Source organism: Purpureocillium lilacinum, assembly GCF_023168085.1.
Source record: "Purpureocillium lilacinum CBS 284.36 DNA, scaffold_1, whole genome shotgun sequence".
Lineage (NCBI taxonomy): Eukaryota > Fungi > Ascomycota > Sordariomycetes > Hypocreales > Ophiocordycipitaceae > Purpureocillium > Purpureocillium lilacinum.
Window position 1 is genome coordinate 3,258,901 of NW_027072111.1, and position 26,939 is coordinate 3,285,839.

The 26,939-nt window shown below is 59.2% G+C and overlaps 11 protein-coding genes across 11 annotated transcripts; 7 read left to right on the forward strand and 4 right to left on the reverse strand.

Moving 5' to 3' along the window:
• Nucleotides 1-40: 40 nt before the first annotated feature.
• PLICBS_000696 (uncharacterized protein) lies at nucleotides 41-1,123 on the reverse strand (the record flags this gene model as incomplete). The annotated part of the gene is made up of 1 exon (XM_018318274.2): nucleotides 41-1,123. One exon carries the CDS (start codon nucleotides 1,121-1,123, stop codon nucleotides 41-43), a length of 1,083 nt encoding a protein of 360 aa, XP_018183799.1.
• A 625-nt stretch (nucleotides 1,124-1,748) lies between these two features.
• Nucleotides 1,749-3,165, forward strand: PLICBS_000697 (uncharacterized protein; the record flags this gene model as incomplete). The annotated part of the gene is made up of 4 exons (XM_018318273.2): nucleotides 1,749-1,781; nucleotides 1,842-1,858; nucleotides 1,913-2,911; nucleotides 2,970-3,165. The coding sequence occupies 4 exons, from the start codon at nucleotides 1,749-1,751 to the stop codon at nucleotides 3,163-3,165; spliced, it is 1,245 nt and encodes a 414-aa protein (XP_018183798.2).
• Nucleotides 3,166-6,650: 3,485 nt separating this feature from the next.
• On the forward strand, nucleotides 6,651-7,779 carry PLICBS_000698 (uncharacterized protein; the record flags this gene model as incomplete). The annotated part of the gene is made up of 2 exons (XM_065599650.1): nucleotides 6,651-7,115; nucleotides 7,171-7,779. The coding sequence occupies 2 exons, from the start codon at nucleotides 6,651-6,653 to the stop codon at nucleotides 7,777-7,779; spliced, it is 1,074 nt and encodes a 357-aa protein (XP_065455722.1).
• A 102-nt stretch (nucleotides 7,780-7,881) lies between these two features.
• Nucleotides 7,882-8,891, forward strand: PLICBS_000699 (uncharacterized protein; the record flags this gene model as incomplete). Its single annotated transcript, XM_018318270.2, has 3 exons — nucleotides 7,882-8,192; nucleotides 8,251-8,599; nucleotides 8,649-8,891. The coding sequence occupies 3 exons, from the start codon at nucleotides 7,882-7,884 to the stop codon at nucleotides 8,889-8,891; spliced, it is 903 nt and encodes a 300-aa protein (XP_018183795.2).
• An 854-nt stretch (nucleotides 8,892-9,745) lies between these two features.
• On the forward strand, nucleotides 9,746-11,240 carry PLICBS_000700 (alpha subunit of pyruvate dehydrogenase; the record flags this gene model as incomplete). Its single annotated transcript, XM_018318269.1, has 4 exons — nucleotides 9,746-9,880; nucleotides 10,020-10,153; nucleotides 10,215-10,669; nucleotides 10,729-11,240. 4 exons carry the CDS (start codon nucleotides 9,746-9,748, stop codon nucleotides 11,238-11,240), a joined length of 1,236 nt encoding a protein of 411 aa, XP_018183794.1.
• Nucleotides 11,241-11,838: 598 nt separating this feature from the next.
• PLICBS_000701 (uncharacterized protein) lies at nucleotides 11,839-14,737 on the forward strand (the record flags this gene model as incomplete). Its single annotated transcript, XM_065599651.1, has 5 exons — nucleotides 11,839-11,894; nucleotides 11,983-12,131; nucleotides 12,184-13,330; nucleotides 13,381-14,149; nucleotides 14,201-14,737. 5 exons carry the CDS (start codon nucleotides 11,839-11,841, stop codon nucleotides 14,735-14,737), a joined length of 2,658 nt encoding a protein of 885 aa, XP_065455723.1.
• Nucleotides 14,738-15,152: 415 nt separating this feature from the next.
• Nucleotides 15,153-17,200, forward strand: PLICBS_000702 (CTP synthase ura7; the record flags this gene model as incomplete). The annotated part of the gene is made up of 6 exons (XM_018318267.2): nucleotides 15,153-15,177; nucleotides 15,243-15,275; nucleotides 15,341-15,387; nucleotides 15,454-15,509; nucleotides 15,569-15,634; nucleotides 15,685-17,200. The coding sequence occupies 6 exons, from the start codon at nucleotides 15,153-15,155 to the stop codon at nucleotides 17,198-17,200; spliced, it is 1,743 nt and encodes a 580-aa protein (XP_018183792.1).
• A 737-nt stretch (nucleotides 17,201-17,937) lies between these two features.
• PLICBS_000703 (uncharacterized protein) lies at nucleotides 17,938-20,948 on the reverse strand (the record flags this gene model as incomplete). The annotated part of the gene is made up of 5 exons (XM_018318266.2): nucleotides 17,938-19,269; nucleotides 19,325-19,656; nucleotides 19,705-19,819; nucleotides 19,874-20,026; nucleotides 20,088-20,948. The coding sequence occupies 5 exons, from the start codon at nucleotides 20,946-20,948 to the stop codon at nucleotides 17,938-17,940; spliced, it is 2,793 nt and encodes a 930-aa protein (XP_018183791.2).
• Nucleotides 20,949-21,458: 510 nt separating this feature from the next.
• Nucleotides 21,459-23,525, forward strand: PLICBS_000704 (uncharacterized protein; the record flags this gene model as incomplete). The annotated part of the gene is made up of 3 exons (XM_018318265.2): nucleotides 21,459-21,865; nucleotides 21,919-22,225; nucleotides 22,299-23,525. 3 exons carry the CDS (start codon nucleotides 21,459-21,461, stop codon nucleotides 23,523-23,525), a joined length of 1,941 nt encoding a protein of 646 aa, XP_018183790.2.
• Nucleotides 23,526-23,626: 101 nt separating this feature from the next.
• PLICBS_000705 (uncharacterized protein) lies at nucleotides 23,627-24,328 on the reverse strand (the record flags this gene model as incomplete). Its single annotated transcript, XM_018318264.2, has 1 exon — nucleotides 23,627-24,328. One exon carries the CDS (start codon nucleotides 24,326-24,328, stop codon nucleotides 23,627-23,629), a length of 702 nt encoding a protein of 233 aa, XP_018183789.2.
• A 415-nt stretch (nucleotides 24,329-24,743) lies between these two features.
• PLICBS_000706 (uncharacterized protein) lies at nucleotides 24,744-26,345 on the reverse strand (the record flags this gene model as incomplete). Its single annotated transcript, XM_018318263.2, has 4 exons — nucleotides 24,744-25,927; nucleotides 25,984-26,043; nucleotides 26,095-26,173; nucleotides 26,232-26,345. The coding sequence occupies 4 exons, from the start codon at nucleotides 26,343-26,345 to the stop codon at nucleotides 24,744-24,746; spliced, it is 1,437 nt and encodes a 478-aa protein (XP_018183788.2).
• Nucleotides 26,346-26,939: the final 594 nt, after the last annotated feature.

Consider the following 26,939-nt stretch of genomic DNA (forward strand, 5'->3'; position numbering starts at 1 on the left):
TTCACGCCCTGCCATCAAGGCCATACTGCAGTGCCTCTCTTCACTTATTCGCTCGCATCTCACCCCACAGCCGGTCGATAATCTGGAATATCGCCGTCACATCCTTCATCACCTCGCTGTCCATGCGCCCACCCAGCCGCTGCTGCATCTTGTCCGGGTGCCATCTCACGCGCTCGTCCCTGAGCTTGGCGGCAAACGCACCCTCGCCGAGTTCCCTCAGGTTCAGGCCCTGGAGAAAGAACGCGCGCACGTTTTGCTCGTCGATGGACTTGCGCTCGCCGTCTCTGACCGGCCACGGAACTTTCGTCGGGTCGCCGTCCCAGGCTGCCCACGCGGCCGTGTACCGATCCCACAGCTCGGTCCACGTCTTTCGTTCCTTGCGCTCCTGGCCGCGCCGCAGGCTGCGTTCCATCTCCTCGCGCAGCTCGCGTTGTCGCCTGTCCTCCTTGTCTTGCGTCCTGCGCCGCTCGCGATCCTCCTGATCCCGCTGTTTCCTGCGCTCCTCCCGTCGCGCCTTCTCTTCGAGCATGCCAGCGTGGGTCTTTTCAAACATCTTTTGCCGCACGTGAGCGGCATACTCCTCTTCCGTCATTCGCTCGAGCTCGCCCTGCGGGCCGACCTTTTCGTTCGAGTATATGTGGACCGGCTGGCCGTAGACGCTCTCCCAGTACAGAGCCGCCTCGTCGTCCGCCATGGCATCGAACAGAGACTCCCGAAATGCCGCTTCCGGGTCCAGAGGCGGCGCGTCGTGGATGTTGGGAGGCGTCGGAGACCTATGTCGCCGGCGGTGGCGTCGCCGGTGCCGGTGCCGGTCACCGATCGTATGATTGCCGCTCTCCTCGTCATGTCGCCGTGGGGAGCCGCTGCGCGACCGTGATCGATGGCGATGTTTGTGCTTCTTGAGCTTCAAGCGCGTCTTCCTCGGGCGCAGCGGATCCCCGTCCGCATCTTCAGGCTCTGGGTCTCGAGGCGGGGAGCGTTTCGGGGCCTGAGAGTCTCTGCGCTCATGTCTCTCTTCATCCGGAGCTTCCTTCTTGCGCCTTGTGTCTGCCTCTATCGGTCGGTCTTGGTTGAAAGACGATAGGATGTGGCGCCTCTTGGCGGATGGAGGCTCGCCGTCCATGGTCACGACGTCATGATCGAGTCGAAAAACGGAGTCGCATTCCAGCGCGCCACGCCTTGATAGGTAGCTAGCTATGCCTGTAGGTCGGCTCGAGTGTAGCGATTCGGTATCAAGAGCCAGCGAGTAGCGCAGCTGCTGATCGTGACTCGTCAAGTATGGATGTGGTCGAGGAGAGGGCGTCGAGAGGTGTTGGGTGGGAGTTGACAAGCAAGGTTTGTGTGACGGGACAAACATCTCTCGAGTGGCTTTGCCGGATTCTGGGGTTTCTGGTGGGCCCCGAGGGCGTGGGTACCTGGAACGTGGGCTGTTGGCGGCGGCTTTTCAGGTACATTACGCGGTTCCTTTAGCGCTCAAGCTGTGACGACGACAGTGGAGGAAGCCGCCATCCCTGTCACGGGCCAAGCCAATCGATTCCAGTCCACGTTTCTTCAACTGCGCGACGAACAAACCTTGTTGCTCCCGGACCAATTCGTTGCAGCCGCCCCAACTCGCCTGCCGACTCCGTACACGACTCCTCGCCTCCCTGGCTTGTTGCGCCGACAGCTCATTGACGCGTGCCCGCAGTGGCCATGTCTTTCGCGTAACCAACAGGTGACGACTACCCGCAGCATCGACGTCGCCCATCATGGCTGGCCTCCTCCTGCTGCTGGCATTATGCGTGAGTCCACGCCAAGTGTTTACGATGCGCGTATAGCCGCTGACCACGTTCCTGCTTTAGGCCGTCATGGCGCTGGCGTACGTCAAATCGCCTCGAACCCGACAGGTTGCCGATCGCTGACGCTCCCATAGCTCGTTCCTCGCCGGCGCGCTGCCTCTGTCCATGACGTTGTCGCAGTCACAACTGCGCTTGATATCAAGTATCGGCGTTGGAGTCCTAGTCGGCACATCACTCATAGTGATCATACCAGAGGGGATCGAGGCGGCCGCGAGCCAGGCATCGTCACACGCTCACAAGGCCCGTGACCTGACGCGCAGGGCCCCTTGGAAATTTGCGCTTGAGGGGCGAACCATTCTCGATGCGCCCGCGAACGCGGGTGGCACAATACCACGAGGCGATTTACATATAGAAGAAGCTTTGAGAGATATTGTGGTCCCGGTTACGGCTTCACCAGGCCCATCGAAGAGAGATGACGAGCCGGCGACAGAGAATCCTCCCCCGGCGCCAGAAACCCCTAGCCAAGACAAAGACAAGCACGAGGATGATGCTCACGAGGGGCACGACGAAGGCGTCGAGATACCCGCCTTTGAGGTCGGCTTCTCCATGGTGCTGGGGTTCGTCCTCATGTTCCTCATTGATAGGTTACCCAGGCACGCCACCGAGACTTTCCAGTCTGCGCCTCAGACGACGCATATGAGCTTGGACAACCTGGGCGGCGGTGACGCGACGACGGACGAGGAATCTGACGGGTTCCTGGGCTCATTGGCGCCGACGCCGAGACGTGCGCGCAGCCTGGCCACGACGGTAGGGCTTGTGATTCACGCTGCCGCCGACGGCATCGCCATGGGTGCATCGTCAACCACGTCCAACATGAAGCTGGGCTTCATCATCTTCGTCGCCATCATGATCCACAAAGCCCCGGCTGCGTTTGGGCTTACATCCGTGCTCTTAAGACAAGGGTTGTCGAAACGAGCTGCGCGCGGTCACCTGATCATCTTCAGCTTGGCCGCTCCCGTGGGCGCCATCTCGACTTGGCTCCTCGTCACCCTCCTAGGCGGAGATCATCTTGAAGGGGCCAAGGGACAGTGGTGGACCGGGATGCTACTGCTCTTTTCAGGGGGGACGTTTCTGTATGTTTCCCTGGCGAACACTGGTTCTGACGATGTACTGACTGAGATTGAATTGCAGATATGTCGCCATGCACGCCATGCAAGACGATGGCGGATCACACGGCCATGACCACGGGCCTGGAGCTAATGGTTATACGGACGGGACGTCCCTTAGCCAGCGGAAGCCAAAGGGCCCGCAGATGCGCGACACTCTGGCGACGGTTGCGGGCATGTTTCTGCCTCTGCTTACCCAGTTTGGGCACCATCACCACTGATTGCCTGTCGAGGGATAGAATCAAGGCAGGAGAAGATTACTATAGACCGGTGGAGAGCGCATGGCAGTCAAGCGCGAGTGTACGAACAAGAGCCCCAAGCGGCCACCATGAGACAGACACCATAGAAGAGCGCTGCTTAAGCTCAGTGCCCATTTAGTTGCACAATTGCATCGCATGCTTGCGGGTATGACCTGAGCGATCGTGACTGAAGCTTTTGTGGTGCAGAAGCGAGGTGACGGCGCAGCACCCAGAGGCGTTTCAAATTCAGGCGCCTGCTCCTGCGTTGGATCTGGCTGCGTTGATTACGGAGCCCGTACTTCGTAACTGAGTGACTGGAGTATTTGGTCGCACCAGGCCAGCAGCCCTGGCGGCCCTCTACCATGCAGCCGGGCCAGTCACGCCCTCTGCAAAGGCGTTCGCATAAACTGATGCGGGCCGGGCGGTTTGATGCGCTCGCCGATGCTGCTATTTTTTGCGGCGGGAGCTGAGGATCTGACACGGGGCTGGTTGGAGGAACTGCCCTTCTCGGCGCGCGATTGAGGGAATCTGAGACATTGGGAGGGTGGTTGCGCTCTTGGCCAGCACGAAATGCTCCGTAGACCATGAGCTGGTTCGAAGGGGGGCAGGGTTCGGGGGGTCAGAGGATGTGGGCTGGATCGATAGTCTGTCCCATGATCTCAATGGGTGCGGGTTGCATGTGGTGAGTGCGGACATCAAGACACTGGCGGACAAGGACGTGGATGATGGCTGCATCGACTCTCGCTACGCCTGCGGCTCCTGGCGAAACTTTTCGAGTCTTGTCACCATCTACGAATCACGAGAATACATTGCAGATCCGCGGCCGGCGGCACATGTGTTTGGCTTCGCGAGCCACTTTGAGGAGAGTTGAGGGCGTTGCAGCGGGCGAGGCGAGGCCGCGACATCCATCCACCGCCAACCACGACGCAGGAATAACGCAGCACTACCGAGCTGCAGGACGGACCCGATAGTTATAGTTACAGTACCTTACCGGGCCATGCAAACGCAAATGAGGACGGACATGCCCGCTTGAGTCGTGCCGCCACTGACAGCTCAACGGCCGCTCGAGCAATCTCGTTATGCCGCCGCCGCTGCTTTCGCATCTGACCACAACCCACGCGGGCTTCTGATCATCATGCGCCCGTGGGCTTGACAGCGCCTGCGGTGGGCGGATGCAGAGGCAGGCTGGTCCACTACAGGCGCGTGCCCACCGGCGCTCATTGGATGCGCCCCGGCCAGCCATGCGCCGCCGCCGCCGCCGCCGCCGTGTTCGGCTCTCCCGCCGAGGCCCAGGGACCCATGGCGGCCGGTTCGTCGAGCGCCGGCCGCCTTTTCGTGTAACGATATTAATAGGGCACTCAGTGAGCGGGCAGGCTGGGGCGTTCGGCGTTGCGTGAGGTTCTGTGCAGTCCCCCCCCCTCGCGTCGTCTGGAGGTGCTGCGTGTCTGTCTGTCTGCCGACCGGCCTGTCGTGTCGCGTATCTGCCCAACCAGCGCGAGACGATGGGCGATGCGAGGGCAATGCGCATGTGTGAATGGATGAATGGACGGAGGAGAAGAGCAACGGGCCTCTCCCATGACTCCTCGTTCGTGTCGCGGCGATGGGACTCGGGACTTTTCCCTGCCCAGGCGCGGCCCGATGTTTGTTGCTCGGGTGGTGCCAGAGCGGTCGTGCAGCTCGCGGCCGGCGCATGCCCGAGTTCCATGCTCCAGCTCGGGCTCCAACGCGGACGGACAGCACATGGCCGACAACGCGGCTGCATCGATCCTTTGGCTGTGCCTTGCCCAACGCTGCTTCACATAGTCCGTACTTACATCCTTTCCAACCTCTCGCCGTGTCGTCCATGTCTGAAGTTGGCTGCAGCTCCGGCCACTGGCCAGCCCACGGAGGAGTGACCGACCCCCTGTGTATGAACAATCATTGTCCACGGAGCCCTGGGGGCCCCCCTGGGTCGTGTCTCGCCCACGCAGGGGCCACGCGCCCCACCCGACGCCAGCCCGACCCCCGACCCAAGGGGGGCCCCAGGCGGCGCGGTCCACTGAGGCAATGGGGGGTGGTGGTCGCCCTCGACCTGCTGTGCGGTCACCGCCAGGACCTGAGGTGAGCAGGTGTCGCCGCCTCAGTGGACTCGAGAAGGGTGCCCGCAGTTGGAGATCGGCCGCGGCGGCTGGGGGGGCCTGTCACGGCCCGGCACAAGTGTGGCCCCCCCGAGGCTCCTGGACGCAGGGTCCCGTCCGGGCACCTACCAACTCAGACGGGACCTGCCCGGGCGGGCGCCTTACTCGTACGTGCAGTGCAGTGCAGCGCAGCGCAGTGCGGTGCAGCGCAGTGCGGTGCAGCGCAGTTCGGTGCAGGACAGCCCTGGAGCGAGAAGTGAATGGAACCTGGAAGTGGCCAGCACCTGCGTGCGTGCAGTGAATGCGGGTGCCTCTGCCCCTTCTCCCTCGGTCACGCCGTGGCCCTGGGCTCCCGTCGCTCCCATTGCATCCCGTCCCAACTGCCAACAGCTGCCGTCCCGCCATCCGTCTCCTGGCTCAGGGCACCTACGCCTTTTCACCTGGCCTTCTCCCTCACCGTCTTCCTCGCTGCCAGCCTCCTCCTTCTCCTCCTCCTCCGGGCCAGACTTGCTCCTGTCGCCAGACACTACCCGACCGCCCGCGGCCTTCTTCGCCTCCTGTCTGTCCAGTGACTGCATTTCGGCTGCACCTGTCGGTCTCGGGCTACGAGCGCTGCGGCACAAATATCCAAGGGAACACCGTCTGGCGCGACCGCCTGTTCCAAAGGCCAATCTCACTGACATCTCATCCATTCATCCCTCCATCTCCTCCGCCTCCACCTCCACCACCACGTCCTGCCCGGCTCCCATCCCCCAGGGAGGACAAGCTCTGCACCTTGCACCGGCCCAGCTGCGCAGCAGGGAGGACTTTTTTTGTCGAGGCGCCCGCCCGGCACTATTGCGTGCTCAGTGTTGCAGGACCGGCAGCGTCAATACGTCAGTGCACGGCTGGTGGCTTTGGGCTGTTCTGCGAGTAAGCCGTCGCCGCTACGGCGCTCCATCCCATGCCATTTGCGGCTATAGGTATGCGTTTCCGTTAGCGTCCCCCCTCAACCCTCAAACCACCGCCTCCGGCCTCCTCGCCCTCCAGACCCAGAAACCATTAAGCCTCCCTCCTTGAATCGGCCGGGCAAGCCTGTGTCTGTCCTCCTCCGTTGCCGCACAGCGCAGAGCCATCATCGCGACACGAGCGCCGTCCCTGCGTCCCTACAAGAGCTGACATGGCCCTCGCTTCGCTGCTGTAGGCGCTTCTCCTCCGACCTGGACCGCCCTCGAGACTCGACTTCTCCCCTCCTCCGACTCGCCGCCCGCCCCCATCACGCAGCAGCCCTGGTCAGGCTTCCCCTTTACCCGACTTGATCGCCCATCGACGAGGTCCTCCGTTAGGACGCGTGCGTCGTTGGCCTAGGCCATGGCTGGCTACGACCGCCCCGTGAGCTTCTCTCAACGGAGAGGAAGCATTCTGACCGAGGACTTGGCCCTGAACACCGCCAACGCCCCGATGAATGCGAGGCTCGAGAAGCTGCCCCGGCAGCAACGGCAGATTAGAGGGCCGCCGACCCCAAGCATGCCCACGCCAGCTGCCGACTTCGACCAGCAGCTCACCGGGTCGCCACCGCCTCCTCCGACGCCTGCGGCCTCCCCAGGCCCTGCCCATTGCCAGCCGGACTGGAGCGACGCTGCAGATGATGAGGACTTCTTCCTCTCCAAGCTGCGGCAGCACTTTAAGAATTGCTCGGGCCCGCAACGCACGAGGATCTTGGCCGACATGCTCAATCTCTGCACCAGCCAGCAGCTGAGCTTTGTTCACCAATTTGTCAGCCCTCTGCTGAAGAAGGATCCGTTCACCAGCTTGCCGGACGAGCTTTGTCTTAGGGTACATGATGATCTCCACGATGCCAGGCCAAGCTTGAGTTGTTGACACTGTCCAGATACTGTCATTCATCGATGACCCAAAGGTCCTCGCCCGAGCATCGCAGGTCTCGAAACGGTGGCGGGACCTCCTGAGCGACGACATGACCTGGAAGAACCTCTGCGTAAAGCACGACTACGGCCGACGACTATCAGAAGTCAACGCTCGATCTCCGATCATGCCCATGCGGTCGACCGCCCACGCTTTCGGCAACCCAGATACGGAAATGTCTACGAGCAGTAGCTTCCCCGGCTCCTATCCCTCGTCCGGCCACTCTTCGGGCTCGCGCAGCTTTGACGGCACTGTCGCACGGCCCAAGCTGCGCTCATACAAATCGCACTTCAAGCAACGCTACCTGGTCGAAGCGGCCTGGAGGTCTGGCGGGACAAGCGTCCACAGGAACATCACCCAAGAAGGCGGCGTCGTGACTAGCTTGCATCTGACGCCCAAGTACATCATCGTGGCTCTAGATAATGCCAAGATCCACGTTTTCGACACAAAGGGCGACTCACAACGAATATTGCAAGGGCACGTTATGGGTGTCTGGGCCATGGTCCCGTGGGAAGACACCATGGTCAGTGGCGGCTGCGACCGCGATGTCCGTGTATGGGATCTGAAAACTGGGTAAGAGACATGGCCTCGAGAATTTACGCCTTGACTTGGCTGACAGCTGCGCAGGGCTTGCTTGCACACTCTACGGGGACATACGTCGACAGTGCGATGCCTCAAAATGGCGGACGCTAACACGGCCATCTCTGGCTCCCGAGACACAACTCTCCGCATCTGGGACATCCGCACCGGCCTATGCAGAAATGTCCTCGTTGGGCATCAGTCTAGCGTTCGATGTTTGGAGATCAAAGGCGACATTGTCGTTTCCGGAAGCTATGATACCTTTGCCCGGGTCTGGAGCATCTCCGAAGGCCGTTGTCTCCAGACGCTACAGGGCCATTTCAGCCAAATCTACGCCATTGCCTTCGATGGCAAGAGAGTAGTGACCGGCAGCCTGGACACCAACGTGAGGGTCTGGGACCCGACCACTGGGTACGTTCTCTCGCTTCTTGCCAACCACGTCGACCAACTCGCTAATTTTACACAATAGGGAGTGTCTCGCTATTCTACAGGGTCATACATCCTTGGTGGGCCAGCTGCAGATGCGCGGCGACACGTTGGTGACTGGAGGATCGGACGGATCTGTACGAGTCTGGTCACTGGAGAAGATGTGCCCAATCCACCGCCTCGCCGCACATGACAACAGTGTCACAAGCCTACAGTTTGACGATACACGAGTTGTGAGCGGTGGCAGCGATGGTCGAGTTAAGATTTGGGATCTCAAGACAGGGCACCTCGTCCGGGAGCTCATTGCTCAAGGCGAGGCTGTGTGGCGAGTAGCCTTTGAGGACGAGAAGTGCGTGGCATTGGCGTTGCGACACGGCCGGACCGTGATGGAGGTAAGCTTTGTGCCGTTTCGCTGGTTCCAGCTGTGGCTAATGGCAGCAGGTTTGGTCATTCTCCCCCCCAGAAGAGATGCTCTACGACCGACCACTCTCGCTTCAACAGCGCGTCCTCGAGGACAACCCGAAGCGGCCATTGAGCGCCATGGCGCTGGACTACCGTGCAGGCGAACCTGCCATCGCCGAGTCGAGCCGGGCGTCTTCGGCACAGGATGTCGACATGCAGGATGCTGGCCCTTCGACGGCACCGCTACAAGGCGGAAACAAGACATTCTTCCACGACGACTAGCGGCGCCGCGCGAGCGTAATTCTTAAGATGGCAGACAGCGCTAGCCGCGGCTCACACCGTCGATACGTGATTTGAAATAACAGCATGCAGTTGCGGTCGTGCCGGCCAGGACAGCCGGCTTCGCGACTCGAATATTCTGTACTTTTGTGCCGGCTTCCAGGTTATAGAACGCGGCAACAATGTGTGGGCTGCATGTTAATGGCGTTGCGACTTTACAAAGGCAAGCATAGCAAGGAGGGAATAATGCATCTCACATGTCGGGCAGGGACGGGCTGAGAGACTGACTGGGCAAGGCGCGGGAACCGGCGAGTGGAGTTTTGACGGCGACCCGGGCGGCGTTATCCCGGGCATTAAGGAGGCCCAGGCAGCCATTAGCAGTTAATATGGTACCTCATTAGGGTACTTTATACAGCAGATGTGCTGGTAATGGCGTTGTTTCACAATTCTGTATCCGAAGGACTGCAAAGACAGAAAGCCAGTAGAGCCTTCGCGCTGCTGGCTCAGCGATATATCACACTTCAAGAGCAAATACCAGGGGCACATGGGCCCAGCAGCAGGCATGTGTGCGGCAGTGGGAGGCTCCATGGCCAAGTGCAATCGCAGATCTCGACGGGTTCCGCAAGCCCCCTTGGACCCGTCGGCGGTCCCCTTACCCATTTTTCGCTGGGGCCGATGTCGCATCACGTGCATTTGACGCTAGGGACCCTCCGGTGCTAGCGCCATCCAACACTGAGCTCAACGCTCAACACCGCGAAATTTCGGAGCTCCTGTTTATCGCGAGGGCCCTCCGTTCTTCTTCTCTGACAACTCACCCCTCGATTCAATCGACACAGAGGCATCTCCAGTGCGCCGCGATGTTCTCCCGAGCTCTCAGAGTCCCCAGGGCGCTGCCCCTCAGCGCCAGGGCCCGGGCTGCGCCCTTTGCGCTGGCGGTTCGATCCGTCACCACGGATGCTGCGTCGTCGTCCTTGAGCAACTCCGTCCCTCAGGTATGGTTCCCGGGCGGTCGGATTCGAGCACGCTGCAAGGCTTGCACGAACAGACTCTCCTAACTCACGTTTTGCGTCTTGGTTTTTGTTTTTGTTTTTTTTTTTCGCGACAAATGGGTGCTGACGGTTTCCGGCGCAGTCCGAGGATGAGCCCTTCCAGGTTACCCTGAGCGACGAGAGTTTCGAGACGTACGAGCTGGACCCTCCGCCTTATACCATCGAGGTCACGAAGAAGGAGCTCAAGCAGATGTACTACGACATGGTCTCCATCAGGTACGATTTCAATGGCACGGAAACGTGGGACCGGGTCGACAGTTCGCTGATAATCGCGCAGGCAGATGGAGATGGCGGCCGACCGCCTGTACAAGGAGAAGAAGATTCGCGGTTTCTGCCACCTTTCCACCGGTCAGGAGGCCGTCGCCGTCGGCATTGAGCATGCCATCACGAAGCAGGACGACCTGATTACCGCCTACCGGTGCCACGGTTTCGCCCTGATGCGCGGCGGCACCGTCCGGTCCATTATCGGAGAGCTCCTTGGCCGCCGCGAGGGAATTGCCTACGGCAAGGGTGGATCCATGCACATGTTCTCCAAGGGCTTCTACGGTGGCAACGGCATTGTTGGTGCCCAGGTCCCTGTCGGCGCCGGCCTGGCTTTTGCCCACAAGTACAACGACAACAAGAACGCCTCCATCATCCTCTACGGCGATGGTGCCAGCAACCAGGGCCAGGTCTTCGAGGCCTTCAACATGGCCAAGCTGTGGGGTCTCCCTGCTCTGTTCGGCTGCGAGAGTGAGTATATTCTGTTGATACTTGCTGCTTTGTTCTTTGCGCTGACGCTGGATGTACAGACAACAAGTACGGCATGGGTACCTCCGCCGCCCGGTCGTCGGCCCTGACCGACTACTACAAGCGTGGCCAGTACATCCCGGGTCTCAAGGTTAACGGCATGGACGTCCTGGCCGTCAAGGCCGCTGTCAAGTACGGCAAGGAGTGGACCGCCAGCGACAAGGGCCCGATGGTGCTCGAGTATGTCACCTACCGATATGGTGGCCACTCCATGTCCGACCCCGGCACCACCTACCGTACCCGTGAGGAGATTCAGCGCATGCGCTCGACCAACGATCCCATTGCCGGACTGAAGCAGAAGATCCTGGACTGGGAGGTCGCGAGCGAGGAGGAGCTCAAGAAGATTGACAAGGAGGCCCGGAGCCACGTCAACGAGGAGGTCGCTGCCGCTGAGGCCATGGCTGTCCCCGAGCCGAAGCCGGAGATTCTTTTCGAGGACATCTACGTCCGCGGCAGCGAGCCCCAGTACATCCGCGGCCGCACCCCCGACGAGAACCACTACTTTGCCCAGTAGATGGATGACCTGCACCTGCACGCACCGCACAGCAAACCTATAATGAATCCTTGAACCTTGCGCCTTGTGTACTATAGTCCCTGCAGATAGAGGGCGGGAATGGTCAATCAGACATGTCTTTTGTGCCACTTTTCTGCACTCAATGAACCGTGTGATTCGAAGAAGGTAATTCGACATGGCCGGAGCGCATTGACCGCGATGCTCCGGTCCGGCCATGTCCGACGGTGACCACCTACCATTGTTCGGGCCCTGGAGGACGGGCTTCGGAGACCAGGACCAGGGTGAGGACGCTTATGTAAAAACACGAGGTACAAGCTGATGTACAACGTGGACCCCTGCCGCCAGCGGCCACGTGACTTGCCGTGCGCGTCGTGACTTTGTTCCCGTCGCGAAACCAATTAACGCGATTCTGCCTAGCAGGAGCGCGTCAATGATTGGAGCTGTCACCCTCAATTGCGGCTGCAGCCTGCGAGCTCCTTCCTCATCACCCGCTTCCTATTTCTTCACGCTGGCCGCCTCAAGGATCGTCCGCAGCCTCCTCCTCCGCCTCCATACGCTTCCGCAGCCAGCTCTCCTCCCTGCGAGAAGACTGTCCACCATGGCACCGAAGCAGGCGACCCTCGGGTACGTGAAGCCGAACCAGAGCACGTTGGGGTGCGTTTGTGCACGGCGAAGTTAAATCGTCGATGGCGTCATGGCCATTGTTCTATGAGCTAACCTGAATTGCCGTTTGCGATTATAGCAAGTTTTTCGGCGCAAAGGGTGCGCCGCCGCAGCAGCAGACCAAGCTGAGCTTTGCCACCAAGGCGAGAGCCGAGCCAAAGGATGAGCCTGTGGAGGGCGACGGGGAGGGCGACGTGAGCGCCAAGGAAAATGCCGACCCAGACAAAGGTTGGTCAACCCACTCTGATAATCCAATTGCGGGCTGCTGACGTGCTTGAAGACTCGAAGAAGCGGTTACGGGAGTCGGACAAGAATGGAACTTCCAAGAATGAGAGCGAGGATGAGGATGCCGCACCGGTTGCCAAGCGGGCGCGACGCTCACGTGTCAAGATCGAAGACGATGATGACAGCGCCATGGAGGACAAGCCGGACATCCAGGAGAAGCCAGCAGCGGTGAAGAAAGAGAGGTCGCCGAGTCCTCAACGCAAGGCTAAACGAGCCAAAAGCCCCCGAGCAAAAAGTCCTCGCTCGAAAAGTCCGCCGCCAAAGGCTGCCCAGCCGAAGGAGAAGGAAGAGCATGAAGACGACGTCAAACAGCAGTCGGCCAGCGAATCTGCGTCCGATGCAGAAGCGGAGATCGAAGCGGAGGAGGACGAAAAGCCCGAGGTTGCCGCGAAGGCACGAGAGAAGATCCAAACCCAGCTCAAGGCTAAGGCGAACCATCCATACCCGGATTGGAAAGCGGGAGACCCTGTTCCTTACGCAGCACTATGTCAGACGTTCTCTTTGATCGAGATGACGACGAAGCGGCTAGTGATTATGGAGCACTGTGCGCTTTTCCTCCGACAGGTCATGCGGCTGACCCCCGACGATTTGCTGCCCACGGTGCTTCTTATGATCAACAAGCTTGCCCCCGACTATGCCGGTATTGAGTTGGGCATTGGCGAGTCGCTCATCATGAAGGCCATTGGCGAGACCACCGGCCGCAGCCTGCAAGTCATCAAGGCAGATCAGAAAGATATTGGCGACTTGGGCCTTGTTGCCGTGAAAAGCAGATCGACGCAGCCGACCATGTTCAAGCCCAAGCCCCTAACCGTGCGTGGGGTTCATCAGGGACTGATGAACATTGCGACTGTCACCGGCAACGGCGCCCAGGGCAGAAAGGTGGATGGGATCAAGAAGCTCCTGTCTGCGGCGGATGCCCGGTCTACAGGCAAGGTGGACATCACGAAAGACAAGGGTGGGCCGAGCGAAGCCAAGTTCATTATCCGGTTCCTCGAGGGCAAACTTCGACTCGGCCTTGCTGAAAAGACGGTGCTCGTCTCCTTGGCACAGGCGATCGTTTGCCACGAGGCCGATCAAAAGGGCAAGGTCCCGAGCACAACAGACCTCGAGAATGGCGAGTCAATTCTCAAGACGGTTTACAGGTAGGTTCAGGGGACCAGCAGATCCCTAGCGTGTGGCTAATTCAGCGCAGTGAATTGCCGAGTTACGATGCCATTATTCCTGCAGTTTTGGAACATGGTATCAAGAACCTTCGAGACAATTGCAAGCTTCGCCCTGGCGTGCCGTTGAAGCCCATGTTGGCCAAACCCACAAAGGCCATCACAGAGGTTTTGGACAGATTTGAAGGCCAAAAGTTCACTTGCGAGTATAAATACGACGGCGAGCGGGCTCAGATTCACTACGTCGCCAAGGACGCACCTCAAGAGCTAAGCCAAGAAACCGCCGGTGCCTCCAGAGAGGCAGCAAGTGGAGTTGCAAGCATCTTCTCCAGAAACTCCGAAGACCTGTCAAAGAAGTATCCCGACATTCTTGCCAAGCTCCATACTTGGGTCAAGGACGACACGAAGAGCTTCGTGCTCGACTGCGAGACCGTCGCCTGGGACATTCACGAGAAAAAGGTGCTGCCGTTCCAGCAGCTAATGACGCGCAAGAGAAAAGATGTCAAGGTTGAGGACGTCACGGTCAAGGTTTGCGTCTTTGCTTTTGACCTTCTCTATCTGAACGGCGAGCCTGTTGTGCAGAAGGCCCTTTCTGAGCGGAGAGAACTGCTGCACCAAGCGTTCGTCCCGGTCGAGGGCGAGTTTTCGTTCGCGACGTCCATGAATGGCCAGGAACTTGATGAGATCCAAGTCTTCTTGGACGAAAGTGTGAAGGCCTCGTGCGAGGGACTCATGGTGAAGATGCTGGAGGGCACTGAGAGCGGATACGAGCCGAGCAAGCGTAGTCGTAACTGGCTAAAGGTGAGGCGTCCCTTGACTGATTGTGCGGGACCATATGCTGACGATTATTAGGTCAAGAAAGACTACCTCTCCGGCATCGGTGACTCGCTCGACCTCGTCGTTCTGGGCGCATATTACGGAAAGGGGAAGCGCACGTCTGTGTACGGCGCGTTCCTCCTTGCATGCTACAACCCCTCGACCGAAACGTATGAGACTGTGTGCAACATTGGCACTGGCTTCTCAGAACAGGTGCTCGAGGAGTTGCATGCACAGCTTTCGGAGATTAAGATTGATCGGCCGAAGCCATTCTATTCGCACTCATCCGGCGGCCAGCACCAGCCCGATGTCTGGTTTGAGCCGCGGTATGTCTGGGAGGTGAAGACGGCTGACCTCACCCTCAGTCCCCGCTACAAAGCTGGTTCCAAGGAGGGGGTGGATCCCTCGGGTGAAAAGGGAATCAGCCTGAGATTTCCACGATTCATCAAGTTACGAGACGACAAGAAGCCAGACGAGGCAACCTCGAGCAGACAGGTGGCTGAAATGTACAGGAAGCAGGAGAGCGTGACGAAGAACAAGGGGCCTTCGGTGGATGATGACTTTGAGTATTAGCCGGCGTTGCTATTGAGCTATCTGCGCGTGTCAGAACGCGACCGAGACATCGTGAGTCGGCGTGATGGCAATTGCTGAAGATGAAAACAAAACAATCTAGCTTCACACAGATTGGTGTAAGCCGCGCATTGAGTCGTGAACCTCGGTGTGACACAGGATGCCACTTAACGCGCCTTTCATGCACGACAGCCGCGTCGCGTCCGAATGGGGCTTAGCTTCTGTCAGGGACCACGCGAGCCCACCCACTTTTACCCAAAACAGACGCGCCGCTGGGTCCGTGCTAATCACGTGACGGCTATCTCTGAGAATTTCAAGAACTGAAGCGCGAACCGCCCCTCGACGCCAAATTTTTGCGGGTTACAAGATATCATCTTGTCGCTTTGCCTGCCCAATTGTCCCCGTGTCAGCCGTCAAGATGAAGTACGTTCTGGTCTCTGGAGGTATGCCGCCCTTGGATCCCCTCGATGTGTCGCTTTCTTGTATGCTAATTTGTGAATTCTGACAGGTGTTGTCAGCGGGGTTGGCAAGGGCATCATTGGTACGAATGACATGCAAATGAGATGCTGGTCTTGAGGAAGGACGACATGTGCTGACGCGACGAAGCCTCGTCTGCCGGGCTGCTGCTCAAGACGATCGGCCTGAAGGTTACGGTAAGCGTTGCGCAACGCCTAGGTTGACGGAGTGTATCGAAAACGGGTGCTAATTGCTTGGCGCAGGCGATCAAGATTGATCCCTACATCAATGTCGATGCCGGCACCATGAACCCGAAGGAGTATGTTTCTGACTCGGGTTGAGTTTTGTTTTGTGCGGCTCACTAACGGCGGCGCCTAGGCACGGAGAGTGCTTCGTGCTGAAGGATGGCGGTGAGACGGATCTGGACCTTGGTAACTATGAACGGTATGCGTGCGCGAAGACTGCATACCCAGACAACCGGCTGACCTCCCAAGGTACCTGGGCCTCAACCTGACAAGGGACAACAACATCACCACCGGCAAGATCTACAAGCACGTCATCGAGAAGGAGCGAAGAGGCGACTACCTGGGCCGGACTGTCCAGGTCGTCCCCCACGTCACCAATGCCGTTATCGAGCACATCGAGCGTGTGTCCCGGATCCCCGTCGACGACTCAGGCTCAGAGCCGGATGTGTGCATCATCGAGCTGGGTGGCACCGTCGGCGACATCGAGAGCATGCCCTTTGTCGAGGCCCTGACCCAGCTCCGCCACAAGGCTGGCAAGGGCAACTTCATCAACATCCACGTTTCGTACATCCCCATCGTCAACGGCGAGCAGAAGACGAAGCCTACCCAGCACGCGGTCAAGAGCGTCCGCAGTGCTGGTCTCATCCCGGATCTGGTTGCCTGCCGCTGCGAGCGCCCGCTGGAAAAGGTCACCATCGCCAAGATTGCCCAGAGCTGCCAGGTCGAGGTCGAGCAGGTGGTCGCCGTCCGCGACATGCCCACCATCTACCAGGTACCGATCCTGCTGGAGCATCAGGGTCTCCTCGAGCTCCTGCGCCAGCAGCTCGTCCTCGACAAGGTCGCCCTGACCCCTGCCCTGGTCGCCAAGGGCGAGGTCATCTGGAAGAAGTGGAACGAGATCATCCCCCAGGAGCATGCCGAGAAGATCAACATTGCGCTTGTCGGCAAGTATGTCGAGCTGCCTGACGCGTACCTGTCGGTCGTCAAGTCGCTGGAGCACTCGGCCATGCGATGCGGCCGCAAGCTGAACCTCATCTGGGTCGACTCCGAGGAGCTCGAGGACAAGACGCAAAAGAGCAACCCCGTTGCTTTCTATAAGGCGTGGCACGAGGTCTCGACGGCGGCTGGCATCCTCGTCCCCGGCGGCTTCGGGCACCGCGGCACCGAGGGCATGATCAAGGCTGCCCAGTGGGCCCGTGAGCGCAAGACGCCCTACCTGGGCATCTGCCTGGGCATGCAGATCGCCGTCATCGAGTACGCGCGACACGTCTGCCACAAGGCCAACGCCACCTCGGAGGAGTTTGACGCGCAGGCCGAGAACCGCGCCATCATCTTCATGCCCGAGGGCTCCAAGGACACCATGGGCGGCACCATGCGCCTCGGCTCGCGCGAGACGCACTTCCAGCCCGGCAGCGAGTTCAGCAAGCTGCGCGCGCTGTACGGCGAGGCCCTGGTCATCGAGGAGCGCCACCGCCACCGCTACGAGGTCAACCCGGACATGGTCGAGGAGCTGGAGAAGGCCGGCCTCAACTTTGTCGGCAAGGACGACTCGGGCCGCCGCATGGAGGTCCTCGAGCTCAAGGACCACCCGTGGTTCGTCGGCGTCCAGTACCACCCCGAGTACCTGAGCCGCGTGCTCGACCCCTCGCGCCCGTACCTCGGCTTCATCGCCGCGTCGTCGGGCTGCCTCGAGCGCATCACCAAGGACGCCCTGAAGGAGAAGACGCTGGTCGTCAACGGCGCCCTCGACGACTCCAAGTTCTAAGGGGGGCACACGCACAGCCGAAGACGCCGCACCCTTTTGGACACACAACACATGGACATTTGGCGGCGAGCGAATATTATTATCGGGGAAAGGGGAAAGAAAGGGGGCCCGAAATTGGTAACGTGGGGAAACTGGCATTACATATCCAGGTCCGGGTCTGGCTGGGAAACTCATTCATCACTGGACTACTAGGCGGGGCGGGCGGTCAATCACGTAGAATGGGGAAGCCGCTCACCGGCACACACACACAAACACACACATGGGGGGGAGCAGGGCACGGCAGGACAGGGCAGGCTGATTTACGACTTACACCATCTTGTCATCTTTAGACCATACATTGCTAGAGGCGTTTTTGTGCGCTCGCGGCGTCGGCGTGCCCGCGACATGATTTACCCCGGGGACTTGAACTCAAAAATTCACATGCATAAATAAACTCACGGCGCTGCCGTCATGCTCTCACTCGCTCGTTCGCACGCTCGCACGCTCGCACCCACTGCTCGCTGCTCACTGCTCACTTCTCACTGCTCACTTCTCACTGCTCACTTCTCACTGCTCACTTCTCACTGCTTACTGCTCACTCTGGCATCCTGGGTAATCCATCTCGCTGTATGTGAACTGTGTAATGATGTGGTCATATTCGATGTCTCGTACAAGATGCTTCAAAACCCAAATCTAAGATCATACGTGGCAATCCCCGCGCTACCGTGTCCGCGACAGCAACCGCCCCCATCTAGGTATTATAATATCGACGCCCGATCCTCCTCTCTTAGACTCTCGGCGTCATCATCCAGGCCCCCGGCACGCAGCAAGCCTCTCTCCTCGCGTGGCCCATCCTCCCGCGTGGGGTCATGGCGCCTGCCCGTCCCGACTCCAGCTCCGGCCGTGGGCGCGCCTCCCGTGCGGCGCGTCTCATCGGCCCCGTTGAGGACGTACCAGACGTCCTTCTTCGTGAGGAGGCCCTGGAGGACGCCGCGGTCACTGAAGAGGACGTAGCGCAGGCCGAGCTTCTGAAAGTATGAGACGACCAAGTGCAGGTTCGTACGCGACGGCAGTGTGAGAGGCGTCTGATCCATCCAAGGGCGCAGGTCCAGTGTTGTCCGGGGGTCAGCGAGGGGTTGGTGAGAGAAGAAGGCTTCCGTCTCCGGAGGAAGTGAACGCGGTGGCTGAGACGCGGTGCGGATGTTGTAGCTAAGTTCGGCACGAGAGATGTAGCCGAGGAGAATCGCGTCGCGAGGATCTGAGATGACAGGGAATCCGCGGTATGGGTGCATCTCGAGGATCGAGTTTAGTGACGAAATAGTATGCCCAGTAGCGGTGAGAACAACCAGGTCCTCGATGCGTGTCATAATCTGCGACGCAGGGATGTCGGGGATAATCATTTCTTCGCTGTTGTCGAGGAACGGATATTCATTGAAGTGAATCCAGGACTCGTAGATGCCGCGACGCGAAAAAGCATCGCCAACCCACTTGGAGATCATGACAGCAATCATGATGGGCAGGACGTACGTCAGCGCGCCCGTGAGCTCGAACATGATGACGACTATGGAGACCGTCATTCGAGTCACGCCAGCCAGGGCCGCAGCGGCACCAATAATGGCGTATGTTCCCGGCGTGATGCAAGGAACATCGGGTTCGCACGACGCGAAGACAAAGAATTTAGGGTGGTTGGTGACCCAGATCTCCATGATGATGCCAACGGCGCGGCCGGTCAGTGCGCCAATGGCCATGGACGGCAGGATTATGCCTGCGGGAATCTGGAGACCAAATGTTATGGTAGCGAGGAAGAAGCCCAGAACGGAGGCAAAGATGAGAAGGATAATGGTGCTGGCCGACGCCGCACCCTTCTTACACAGCCCAATTTGATCATCCAGGAGGCGTGAGCAGTCAGAGAATAGATTCGAGACGAGCTCTGAGGTCTGTAGCTTCATGTAGAAGTTGGGGTAGTTGACGAGAGCCGTCAGGAGCGCGACCAGCAGAACCTGAGCGATCGGGCCCGGAAGCCACGGTCGAGCTTTCTTCCAGCGAGCAACAGTCATGTTCGCCTTGATGAAGAGGCCGCCATATACGCCCTGTGACGAGTCAGCTGAACGTCCAATCCGACATATGAAGCGGCAGAGTGCATACGCCCAAGATTCCGAGAATTGCGTAGGGAATCATCTCAAATCCATGCCAGTCGGTGTTGTACTTGGTCTGGTACAGGACAAGCTTGCCAGAACGAAACGGGTCGAAAGCCTGCAAAGCCACAGCCGCAGTCATGGCACAGACAAAGCTTTGCCACATTGTCTTATCCGGAAAGTAATATGAGAGTTGCTTCTCACGGGTCAGCGCGAATTCGGGATCGCGATTTTCGAGCGCCTTGCTCACCTCGAGACTGAACAAAACACCCCCAATGGGTGATCCAAACGCTACGGAAATGCCCGAAGCTGCGGCTGCAGAGAGGACCTCGCGCTTTCGAGCTACGTCTGTCAGCTTCTTTCTCGCTGGTAAGTGGTCATAGACTTTACCTTCATTGCTTCGGATGTTGCTAAACAGTTTGATGAACAGGTTGGCGCAGCAGCAAGCGACGTGGACAAGGGGACCTTCTTTGCCAAGCCACATGCCCGAGCCGACGGCCAGAATCTGGAACGTGTCAGCTTAGACTACACATCGGTCTACTGAATCTGATTGACCTACCAGGCCGAGAGACTTGGTTATCAGCGTCCAGGTCCCCAGGAACCGGCGGATGACAAAGCCTCCGAGAACAGTTTTGATCTCAGGGATACCACTATGCTTAGCGTATATAGCATATTCTTTGACAAGCAGCGCAGCACAATATGCCAGCGTGACCTAGATGAGGTATTAGCATGGGAAAAAGAACCAAGGGGGTCAATTAAGTGGCGCCACGCACAGAAAATAGGAGGAAGAAAATGTATCCAATAAACCACTTGCCGCCTGCGGAATGCACGCCAAGGGCATCACCCCACGTCTTCCAACCAAGGCATTTGGATCCTTGGTCGTACCCGTAGCAGCAGAAGCCCTTATTGAGGTAGAAATGTCCGCCTTCAGGCCCGCTGGAGCAAAAGCCCAGCTTGAGGTCGCCGAGCCAGTCCGTGGTCACGTCGATGGCGGCAGCGATGGCGCCGACGAGCAGCCCTGTAAGGATGAGGATGATCCAGACTTGGCTGGCGTCGATGAGGTGCTGGACATATCCCATCAGCCCGCTAGCACTTGAAGAGAGCACGCGCAGGCGCTGGCGCTCCTTGGTGTACTCGAAGATCCAGTCGATGGCCGTAAGGTCCTCGTAGCCAACGCGCCGCCCGGGGCCCTCGGCGTACCAGTCCAGCGGCACGCCATCTTTGCTCCCAGTATTGAGGTTCGTCGAGCCCGATGGCCGGTGCGAGTGGCCCGTCACGAGGGGAGGGACATTGGGGTGTTGGTATCGCTGAGACGACGCCCCGAAGCCCGGCGAGTCGGCCGAGCCACTGCCGCTCGCGAACGCCGAGAAGAACCGCGACGGCGCAGACAAGAAGGACTGCTTTTGCCTGCGCTTAAAAGACAGCGGTGTGTTCAGCTCCTGGCGAATTGGGTCGTCGGCGAGTACGTCGTCGTCGTTGTCGTCGTCGCCATCGCGCGCGTCGTCGCCAGCGAGGAAGTCGAGGTCGGCGTGGTCGTCGTCGGCGGCCGAGGGCGGCGTATTGGCGGGCGCGGGCGAGTGGGAGGACGAAGATGCAGAGGCAAAGGCGTAGTCGTGCTGGGGAGCTCCAGACATGTTGCGGCTCATCCCATCTTCTTGCCCGCGATGCGCCGTGAAGGGGACGAGTGGTCGCGGGAGGTGGTGTAAGGACAGAACGAGAGTTCCTCAGCCACGTCGAACCCTGTCTGGTCGGGTGCTGTCACCATTTGATGGACGGCCCCGGCTTACGTAGGTAGGTCCAGTGGGTATTCTTGGACGCTGAGCGCTGATGGATCGCTGGAAGCAGCCTGGAACGCCTCCGAGGTCAGTTCCCGTCCCCGGGGCCCTGTCGGGTGGGCCACATCAGCCGGAGCTCGAGGTGTTTAGCGGGACCCGTCCACTGAAGCCGCGGCGTCCTGGTGATTGGCCCGTCGCAACTTCATGCCATCGAAAGCGGCAGCCATCGCCTTGAGATCTGGCTGCCAAGCCTGCCCTTGCAGATTCCATCTCAAGTTCGTGTGACGGGGCCTCGTTTCATTTCTCCCAGATACCGCTCGTTTCATCCACCGCACAGCGTGCTGCACACATCCCACGCCCGCCGCCGCCATGGAGGCGCAACCGACAGCCGAACCGGCTGCAAACCCAGCTGGCGATGCTGCGTCGAGCAGCGAAGCCGCCACCATCGCAAACATTCACCAGCTCCTCAGGACCAAAGATGACACCAAGCGCTTCGTGGGCCTCGCCATGCTCAAGTCGGTCCTCGACAACTCGCCACAGCTCCGCGAAGACCAGCAAGTTGTCCAGGCCCTGTGGTCCAGCATATCCGCAAAGTTTCTCGACAGGCTCCTCAAGACGGGCTCGAAACCCTCGTCCAGCAACCAGACCGCCAAGGACATGCTGGACTTGGCTGTCTCGGTGCTGCACACCTTCATTGCTCTCCTGCCAGAAGAGTCAAGAGGCGAGGTGAAACTGACGGGAAGGATACCTGGACTTGTGAACGCGCTACTGTACAGGTATGAAGGCGACGATTCCGTATATGGAACATACTCTGACTCGGCTTTGCCAGCTCCAACGAGACGACAAACCAGATCCTCCAGGTGCTTCACTCCTTGGCCAGCACTCCGAACGGGGCGCATGCTCTCGTGCAAATCGAGGACCTCACTCCACTCACCGAGGCCGCCCCTGCGCACCCCGATGCCATGGACGTCCTGCGCTTCGCGTGGCTCAATTCGATGACTACCTTTGAGAACAAGAGAGACCTCTCTACCAGGATAGATGAGGCTCTTCAAAGCCTAGTGTCTTCCTTTACAGGCACAGACGCTGTCACGCTGCTCGAATTTCTTGGAGCATTCCTTCGGCAGGCCGATGCGACGGTATGTTTGAGCATCACCTTGATCACGGCCATTTCATGATCCTATCCCGTCACAGTGACTAACACTCTTCCAGATTCTCCCTGCAAACCCAAAGTGGCTCAAGGCTGTCGCTGCCGCAATCAAACGTCTCGTTACGAGCCGCCCAGCTCCTCAGGCACGCTCCGCTTACACCAACGCCACCGCCGCGCTTCTACAGGCGTATCCCTCTTCTGCGCCCAACCTCCTGTTTACCGACGAAAAGAGCGACGACAAGCCCTTTGCATACCTTCTCATCAACCTCATGCTTATCGATATCCGCTCTTCCGCCCCGACTCTCCTGGAAAAGCTGAACTCCCCTGACTATCCTCAAATGTCGTGCAGGCTGGCCTCGGCGTTTGACGTCATCTGCATCTTCATCGGCTATCTCGTTCAGGCCCTGGAAGATGACAATCTTGAGACGTTTGTCATGTCTCCGGATAGTCTTCTTAAATTGCGCAAGGGCATCTCCGAAACCATGTCCGTAGCGATAGAGTATCTGCGCGACAGATGGGACGCCTCGGTTGCGGGAGCCATGGGGTTGCATCCCGATGCCCGGGCCGGCGCCGCAGCAACATCTACGGGGGCGCACTATACCCTAGCGTGGGACTCGGTCGCCGACACAGCAGACAGCGATCCTTTCATTCTGTCAGCCATACGAGGGGTGGCGCTCTGGCTGCGCGAGGACGAGAACGAGCAGCTGAGAAAGGAGGCTACCGGGCTGATCGATATGCTCATGGATCTGTACCGGGCCAGCACCGAGTCCGAGAAACTCGACTTTAGATCACCCGTTCTCGTTGCCCTGGAAGCCCTGGTCACGCTCGATCAGGGGCGCGAGATACTGCTACGCCACGACGGATGGCAGATTCTCGCAAAGGACTTGACGAATATACTACAAGCCAAAGAGTCCGCAGGTTCGACACGCGAAGCCAATGCGACCCGAGGGATCGAGATTGTGCGTATCCTCTTACAGATCGCAGAGCAGGAATCCACTGGCACGGAAGAGGCATGGATGGATCTCATCACGGCCGTCGCGTCGTGGGACGCGTCCTCTACTCAGGGGTTGCGACCTGTCGAGCAGGAGTTTACTGTTGCCGTGCTGCAGCTCTGCTGTACGCTCCTGGAGAATGCAAGGGACGGTATGAGGACAAGGTACAAGCACTCGGTCAGCGCCATCAGTGGCATCGCGAGCCAGCTCAGTGGCAGCATGGGGAAGGAAACCGTGTTGCGTGAAGAGATGGAGGATGTGCTGGTTACGCTGCGTGAGCTGGAACAGCGGATCTGATACCCAGCGTCATATTAATGATAATGCTGCCACACGGCCCAACATGCTGCTCATGTATCAATAGTGATTATCATGACCGAGCGACCTCAGCTGTGACAACATCACGCCGCCTGTTCCTCTATGTGCCGTGCCGTCGCCATCCCTCCAGGAGCCACACTCTTTTGATCGACAGCATCAGCCTCCCCATTCCTCTTCCCGATCATCGCCAGCGCCTTGGCCCGCTTCTTCCTGGCCCGGCGCACCTCAATCTCCACGGCAGCCATCTCGGCGTCCACAGACGCGAGCCGGGGAATCACCCGCTCTACCGCCTCCACAGACCGAGCCTGCGCCGACCGCAACGCCTGCGGCGTGAGAATGCCGAACCATCGCAGCGGGTCCTTTACTCTAGGCGGCGCCTCACTGTCCTTCTCCTTCTCTTCCTCTTCGCTGTCATCCTCGTGCTTCATGTCCTTTCCCTCCTGCTCACCCGCACTCTCCTCCTTGCCATCCACCTTCGCCTCTTCGCCTCCCCTCAGGTCGCCCACGGCCTCGACTGCGAAGTGCGCCGCCTTCGCCGGCACGTCAACCCGCAGCATCCGCAGCGCCTGCATCCGCTCGTCGTAGTAGTCCGCGCCATACCGCATGCCCCTCTCGGCTGCGAAGTTGGCCCGCGCCAGGTCTTGGTACACGCCCGTCTGCAGGCGCGACAGCTCTGTGCGCAGGCTCGTGTACTCGTCCAGCAAGGTGAGGTAGCGCTGGAGGAGCGCGTCGATGTGGTGCTGCTGCTGCAGTTGCTGCTCGTTCTCCTCCTCGGTGCCCGTCATGGTGAGTGCTGGGGCGTGGCCGTGGCCGTGGCCGGGACAGTGAGCGCAAGTGGAAATGATTATCGAGAATCGGTCGCGCCGAAGACGTAAGTGACAAGAGGGGCGCTGTAGAATGTGGTGATGAAGTCTGAGATGAGAGTACGAAGCACACGTCGCATGAGAGGCGTCATCCCTGCCTGAGGCGTGCGTGGACTCGAAGGTGGGAGCTGTGGTGGGGCGACCTGCATGCAGGAGGCTCCCGGTTCCCGAAGAACCCCAGCTTAATCTCGACTTCGTTCACCCTCCCATGTCCTCGGTCACGAGTGAAGTTGACATTCAGAACCACCCCAAGAGTCACTTCACGTTGCGGTTGCATTAATTCGGAAGCAGTGTTGTTTGCTTTGCTTACAAAATGCCTTGAGGGTCTACTTTTCTATCACAATGCCCCGACGGCCTGCGCCTGGTTCAGTCTTCGCAGCTTCAGCGGGCCGCCTATCCACAGGAGCTGAGTGACGCCCGTAAAGAACGTCAGGATGGCCAGGGCCCATCCTACCGTGGGCCAGCCGTGCTGGTCCCTGATGAAGCCTCCCAGGAGCGGACCGATCATGCAGCCAGCAGCATACGCGACGTTGTACAGTGCGTATGCAAGAGCAATTGGCTCCCGTTCCATCAGCGACTCGTCCCTGTTGTCCTTCATCGACCAGCTAATCTCTGCCATCAGAGGGCCCATGGTGCATGTTATCCCGAGGCCGATCCCGAACAAGAGTCCACAGAGCATGATCTTGTGCTGTATCGTATTCTCTGAGACGAACCGCAGGCAAATGAGGAACGGCGTTGAGAGGAAGAAGCCAAAAGTGGTCAACCACTTTGCGCCGTATCGGTCCCCCAGCGACCCTGCTACGGGGCTAAGGAAGGTCGGTATGATGAAAGGCAAGAATATGAGTCCAGCTCCGATCGAATCCCAGCCAAAGAGGGTTTCTACCTGGAGCGGAATGATGGCATCGAACGCCGTCTGGATGGACGACTCCACCACGCAACCCCAGAATGCGGCGATGAGCCTGGGATTCTTCAACATCCTGAGTATACCCCGAAAGGTGACCTGCCCTGTGCCTGGGGCGGGCGCCAGCGATGCTTCGGGATCTCGGCCGATCGACTGCGACGAGGGCTGTTCCTTCTCCTTGTCCTCGGTTGTGCTCCGGGAGACCGGCTTGCATTCGACCGTTTGCCACTTCTTGGCGCGCTTCTTCTCGATGATGACGAGCCGCAATACGATGTCGCCGGCGATGAGGGCGTAGCACATGGCCCACACCTGGTACCAGCCGCCTTTTCCATACACGACTCCTCCTAGTAACGGCGCCGAAAGGGCAGCCCAACTCATCGATGTCCCTATCCAACCCATCGCCTGGCCGATGTGTTTGGGGTCGACCGTGTCGACGACGAGGGCCAAGCCGACAGCCCAGGTCAAGGCGCCCGTCATGCCCTGCAGGACACGGCCGACCACCATCATGGCGACGCTGTTCATCAGCGTGAGTAGTAGGGTTGACGCTCCGAGGAGGAAGAGGCCTGCAAGCATCGGCGCTTGTCGACTTGATATCCTGTCGGCGAGGAACCCCCATATTGCTACGCAGTTTGATTAGCCCGAGCGGACGGACCCAGCGTTAGGGTCAGCAACTTACGCGAGAATACCAAAACGGAGGCGCCGAATGCCGCCAGCGATACAGACATCCACCGCTGCACTAATCCCATGTCAATCCCGGTAGGTTCTTGTCAGAGGGCTGGATGCCTACCTTGATCTCCTGGGACGCCTGTGCGCTCTGGGAGTGCATAGGGAAGCACGGGCACGATGACGGCGTAGGGAAAGAGATCCTAACATAGGTCATTAGACCATCGGAAACGACAGCAACGATAGCTATAATCTACTCACAGTAAAAATTGCCATTGCCACGGTAAATACGATCAGGAACGTTGACGACCGGAGATCCAACAGGACAGGGCGTTGGCCCTGCCTGGTCAACTTGGCCCAGATACTGTGTGCCATGGTGTTTTGCCTGCTTCACGGCACTTCGGGGTGGGACTCGGTAGTTAAGCGACCTTGGCAAGAGTGTAAACGTGGTAATAAAAAATAGTTGTCTAGATGTGACTGCTCACTACCCATCGCGGGCAACTGTTTGGTCGGCGCACTTGACAGTGAGCAAAGACGTTGTAAGGAAGATTTACGATGTATATAATGGTTTGCTGCCATGCAAATAAATCGGCCCAAGGCCACAGGAGATCTTACGATCGACTCATACTGGCGATGATACGGTGGTAGCCGGCCGGACCGTCGAGGCCCGCGGGCCCCGAGTAAGTTAGCAGACGCCGCCGCAAGGGCGCGGAGCCTCGAGTCGCCTCCAAGACCAGCGCCTGCCTATTGAAAACCAGCAGCATTACATGGCAGCTCTGGCCGGTGCAACAAAAAAAATGGCAAATCGCGAGCTTGTTTCGGGGAGTTTGGTTTGTGTCACAGCGTTGCCGTGCTAGTCACGGTAGCACTCTGTAGGCGCCGCGTGCAGGCCGTGTCCTTGCCCCTTCCGGCAGTGGCGGAAGCCGCATCTCCGGGCGCGCGGCAGGGCGTCTCGGGACCACGGCGCCG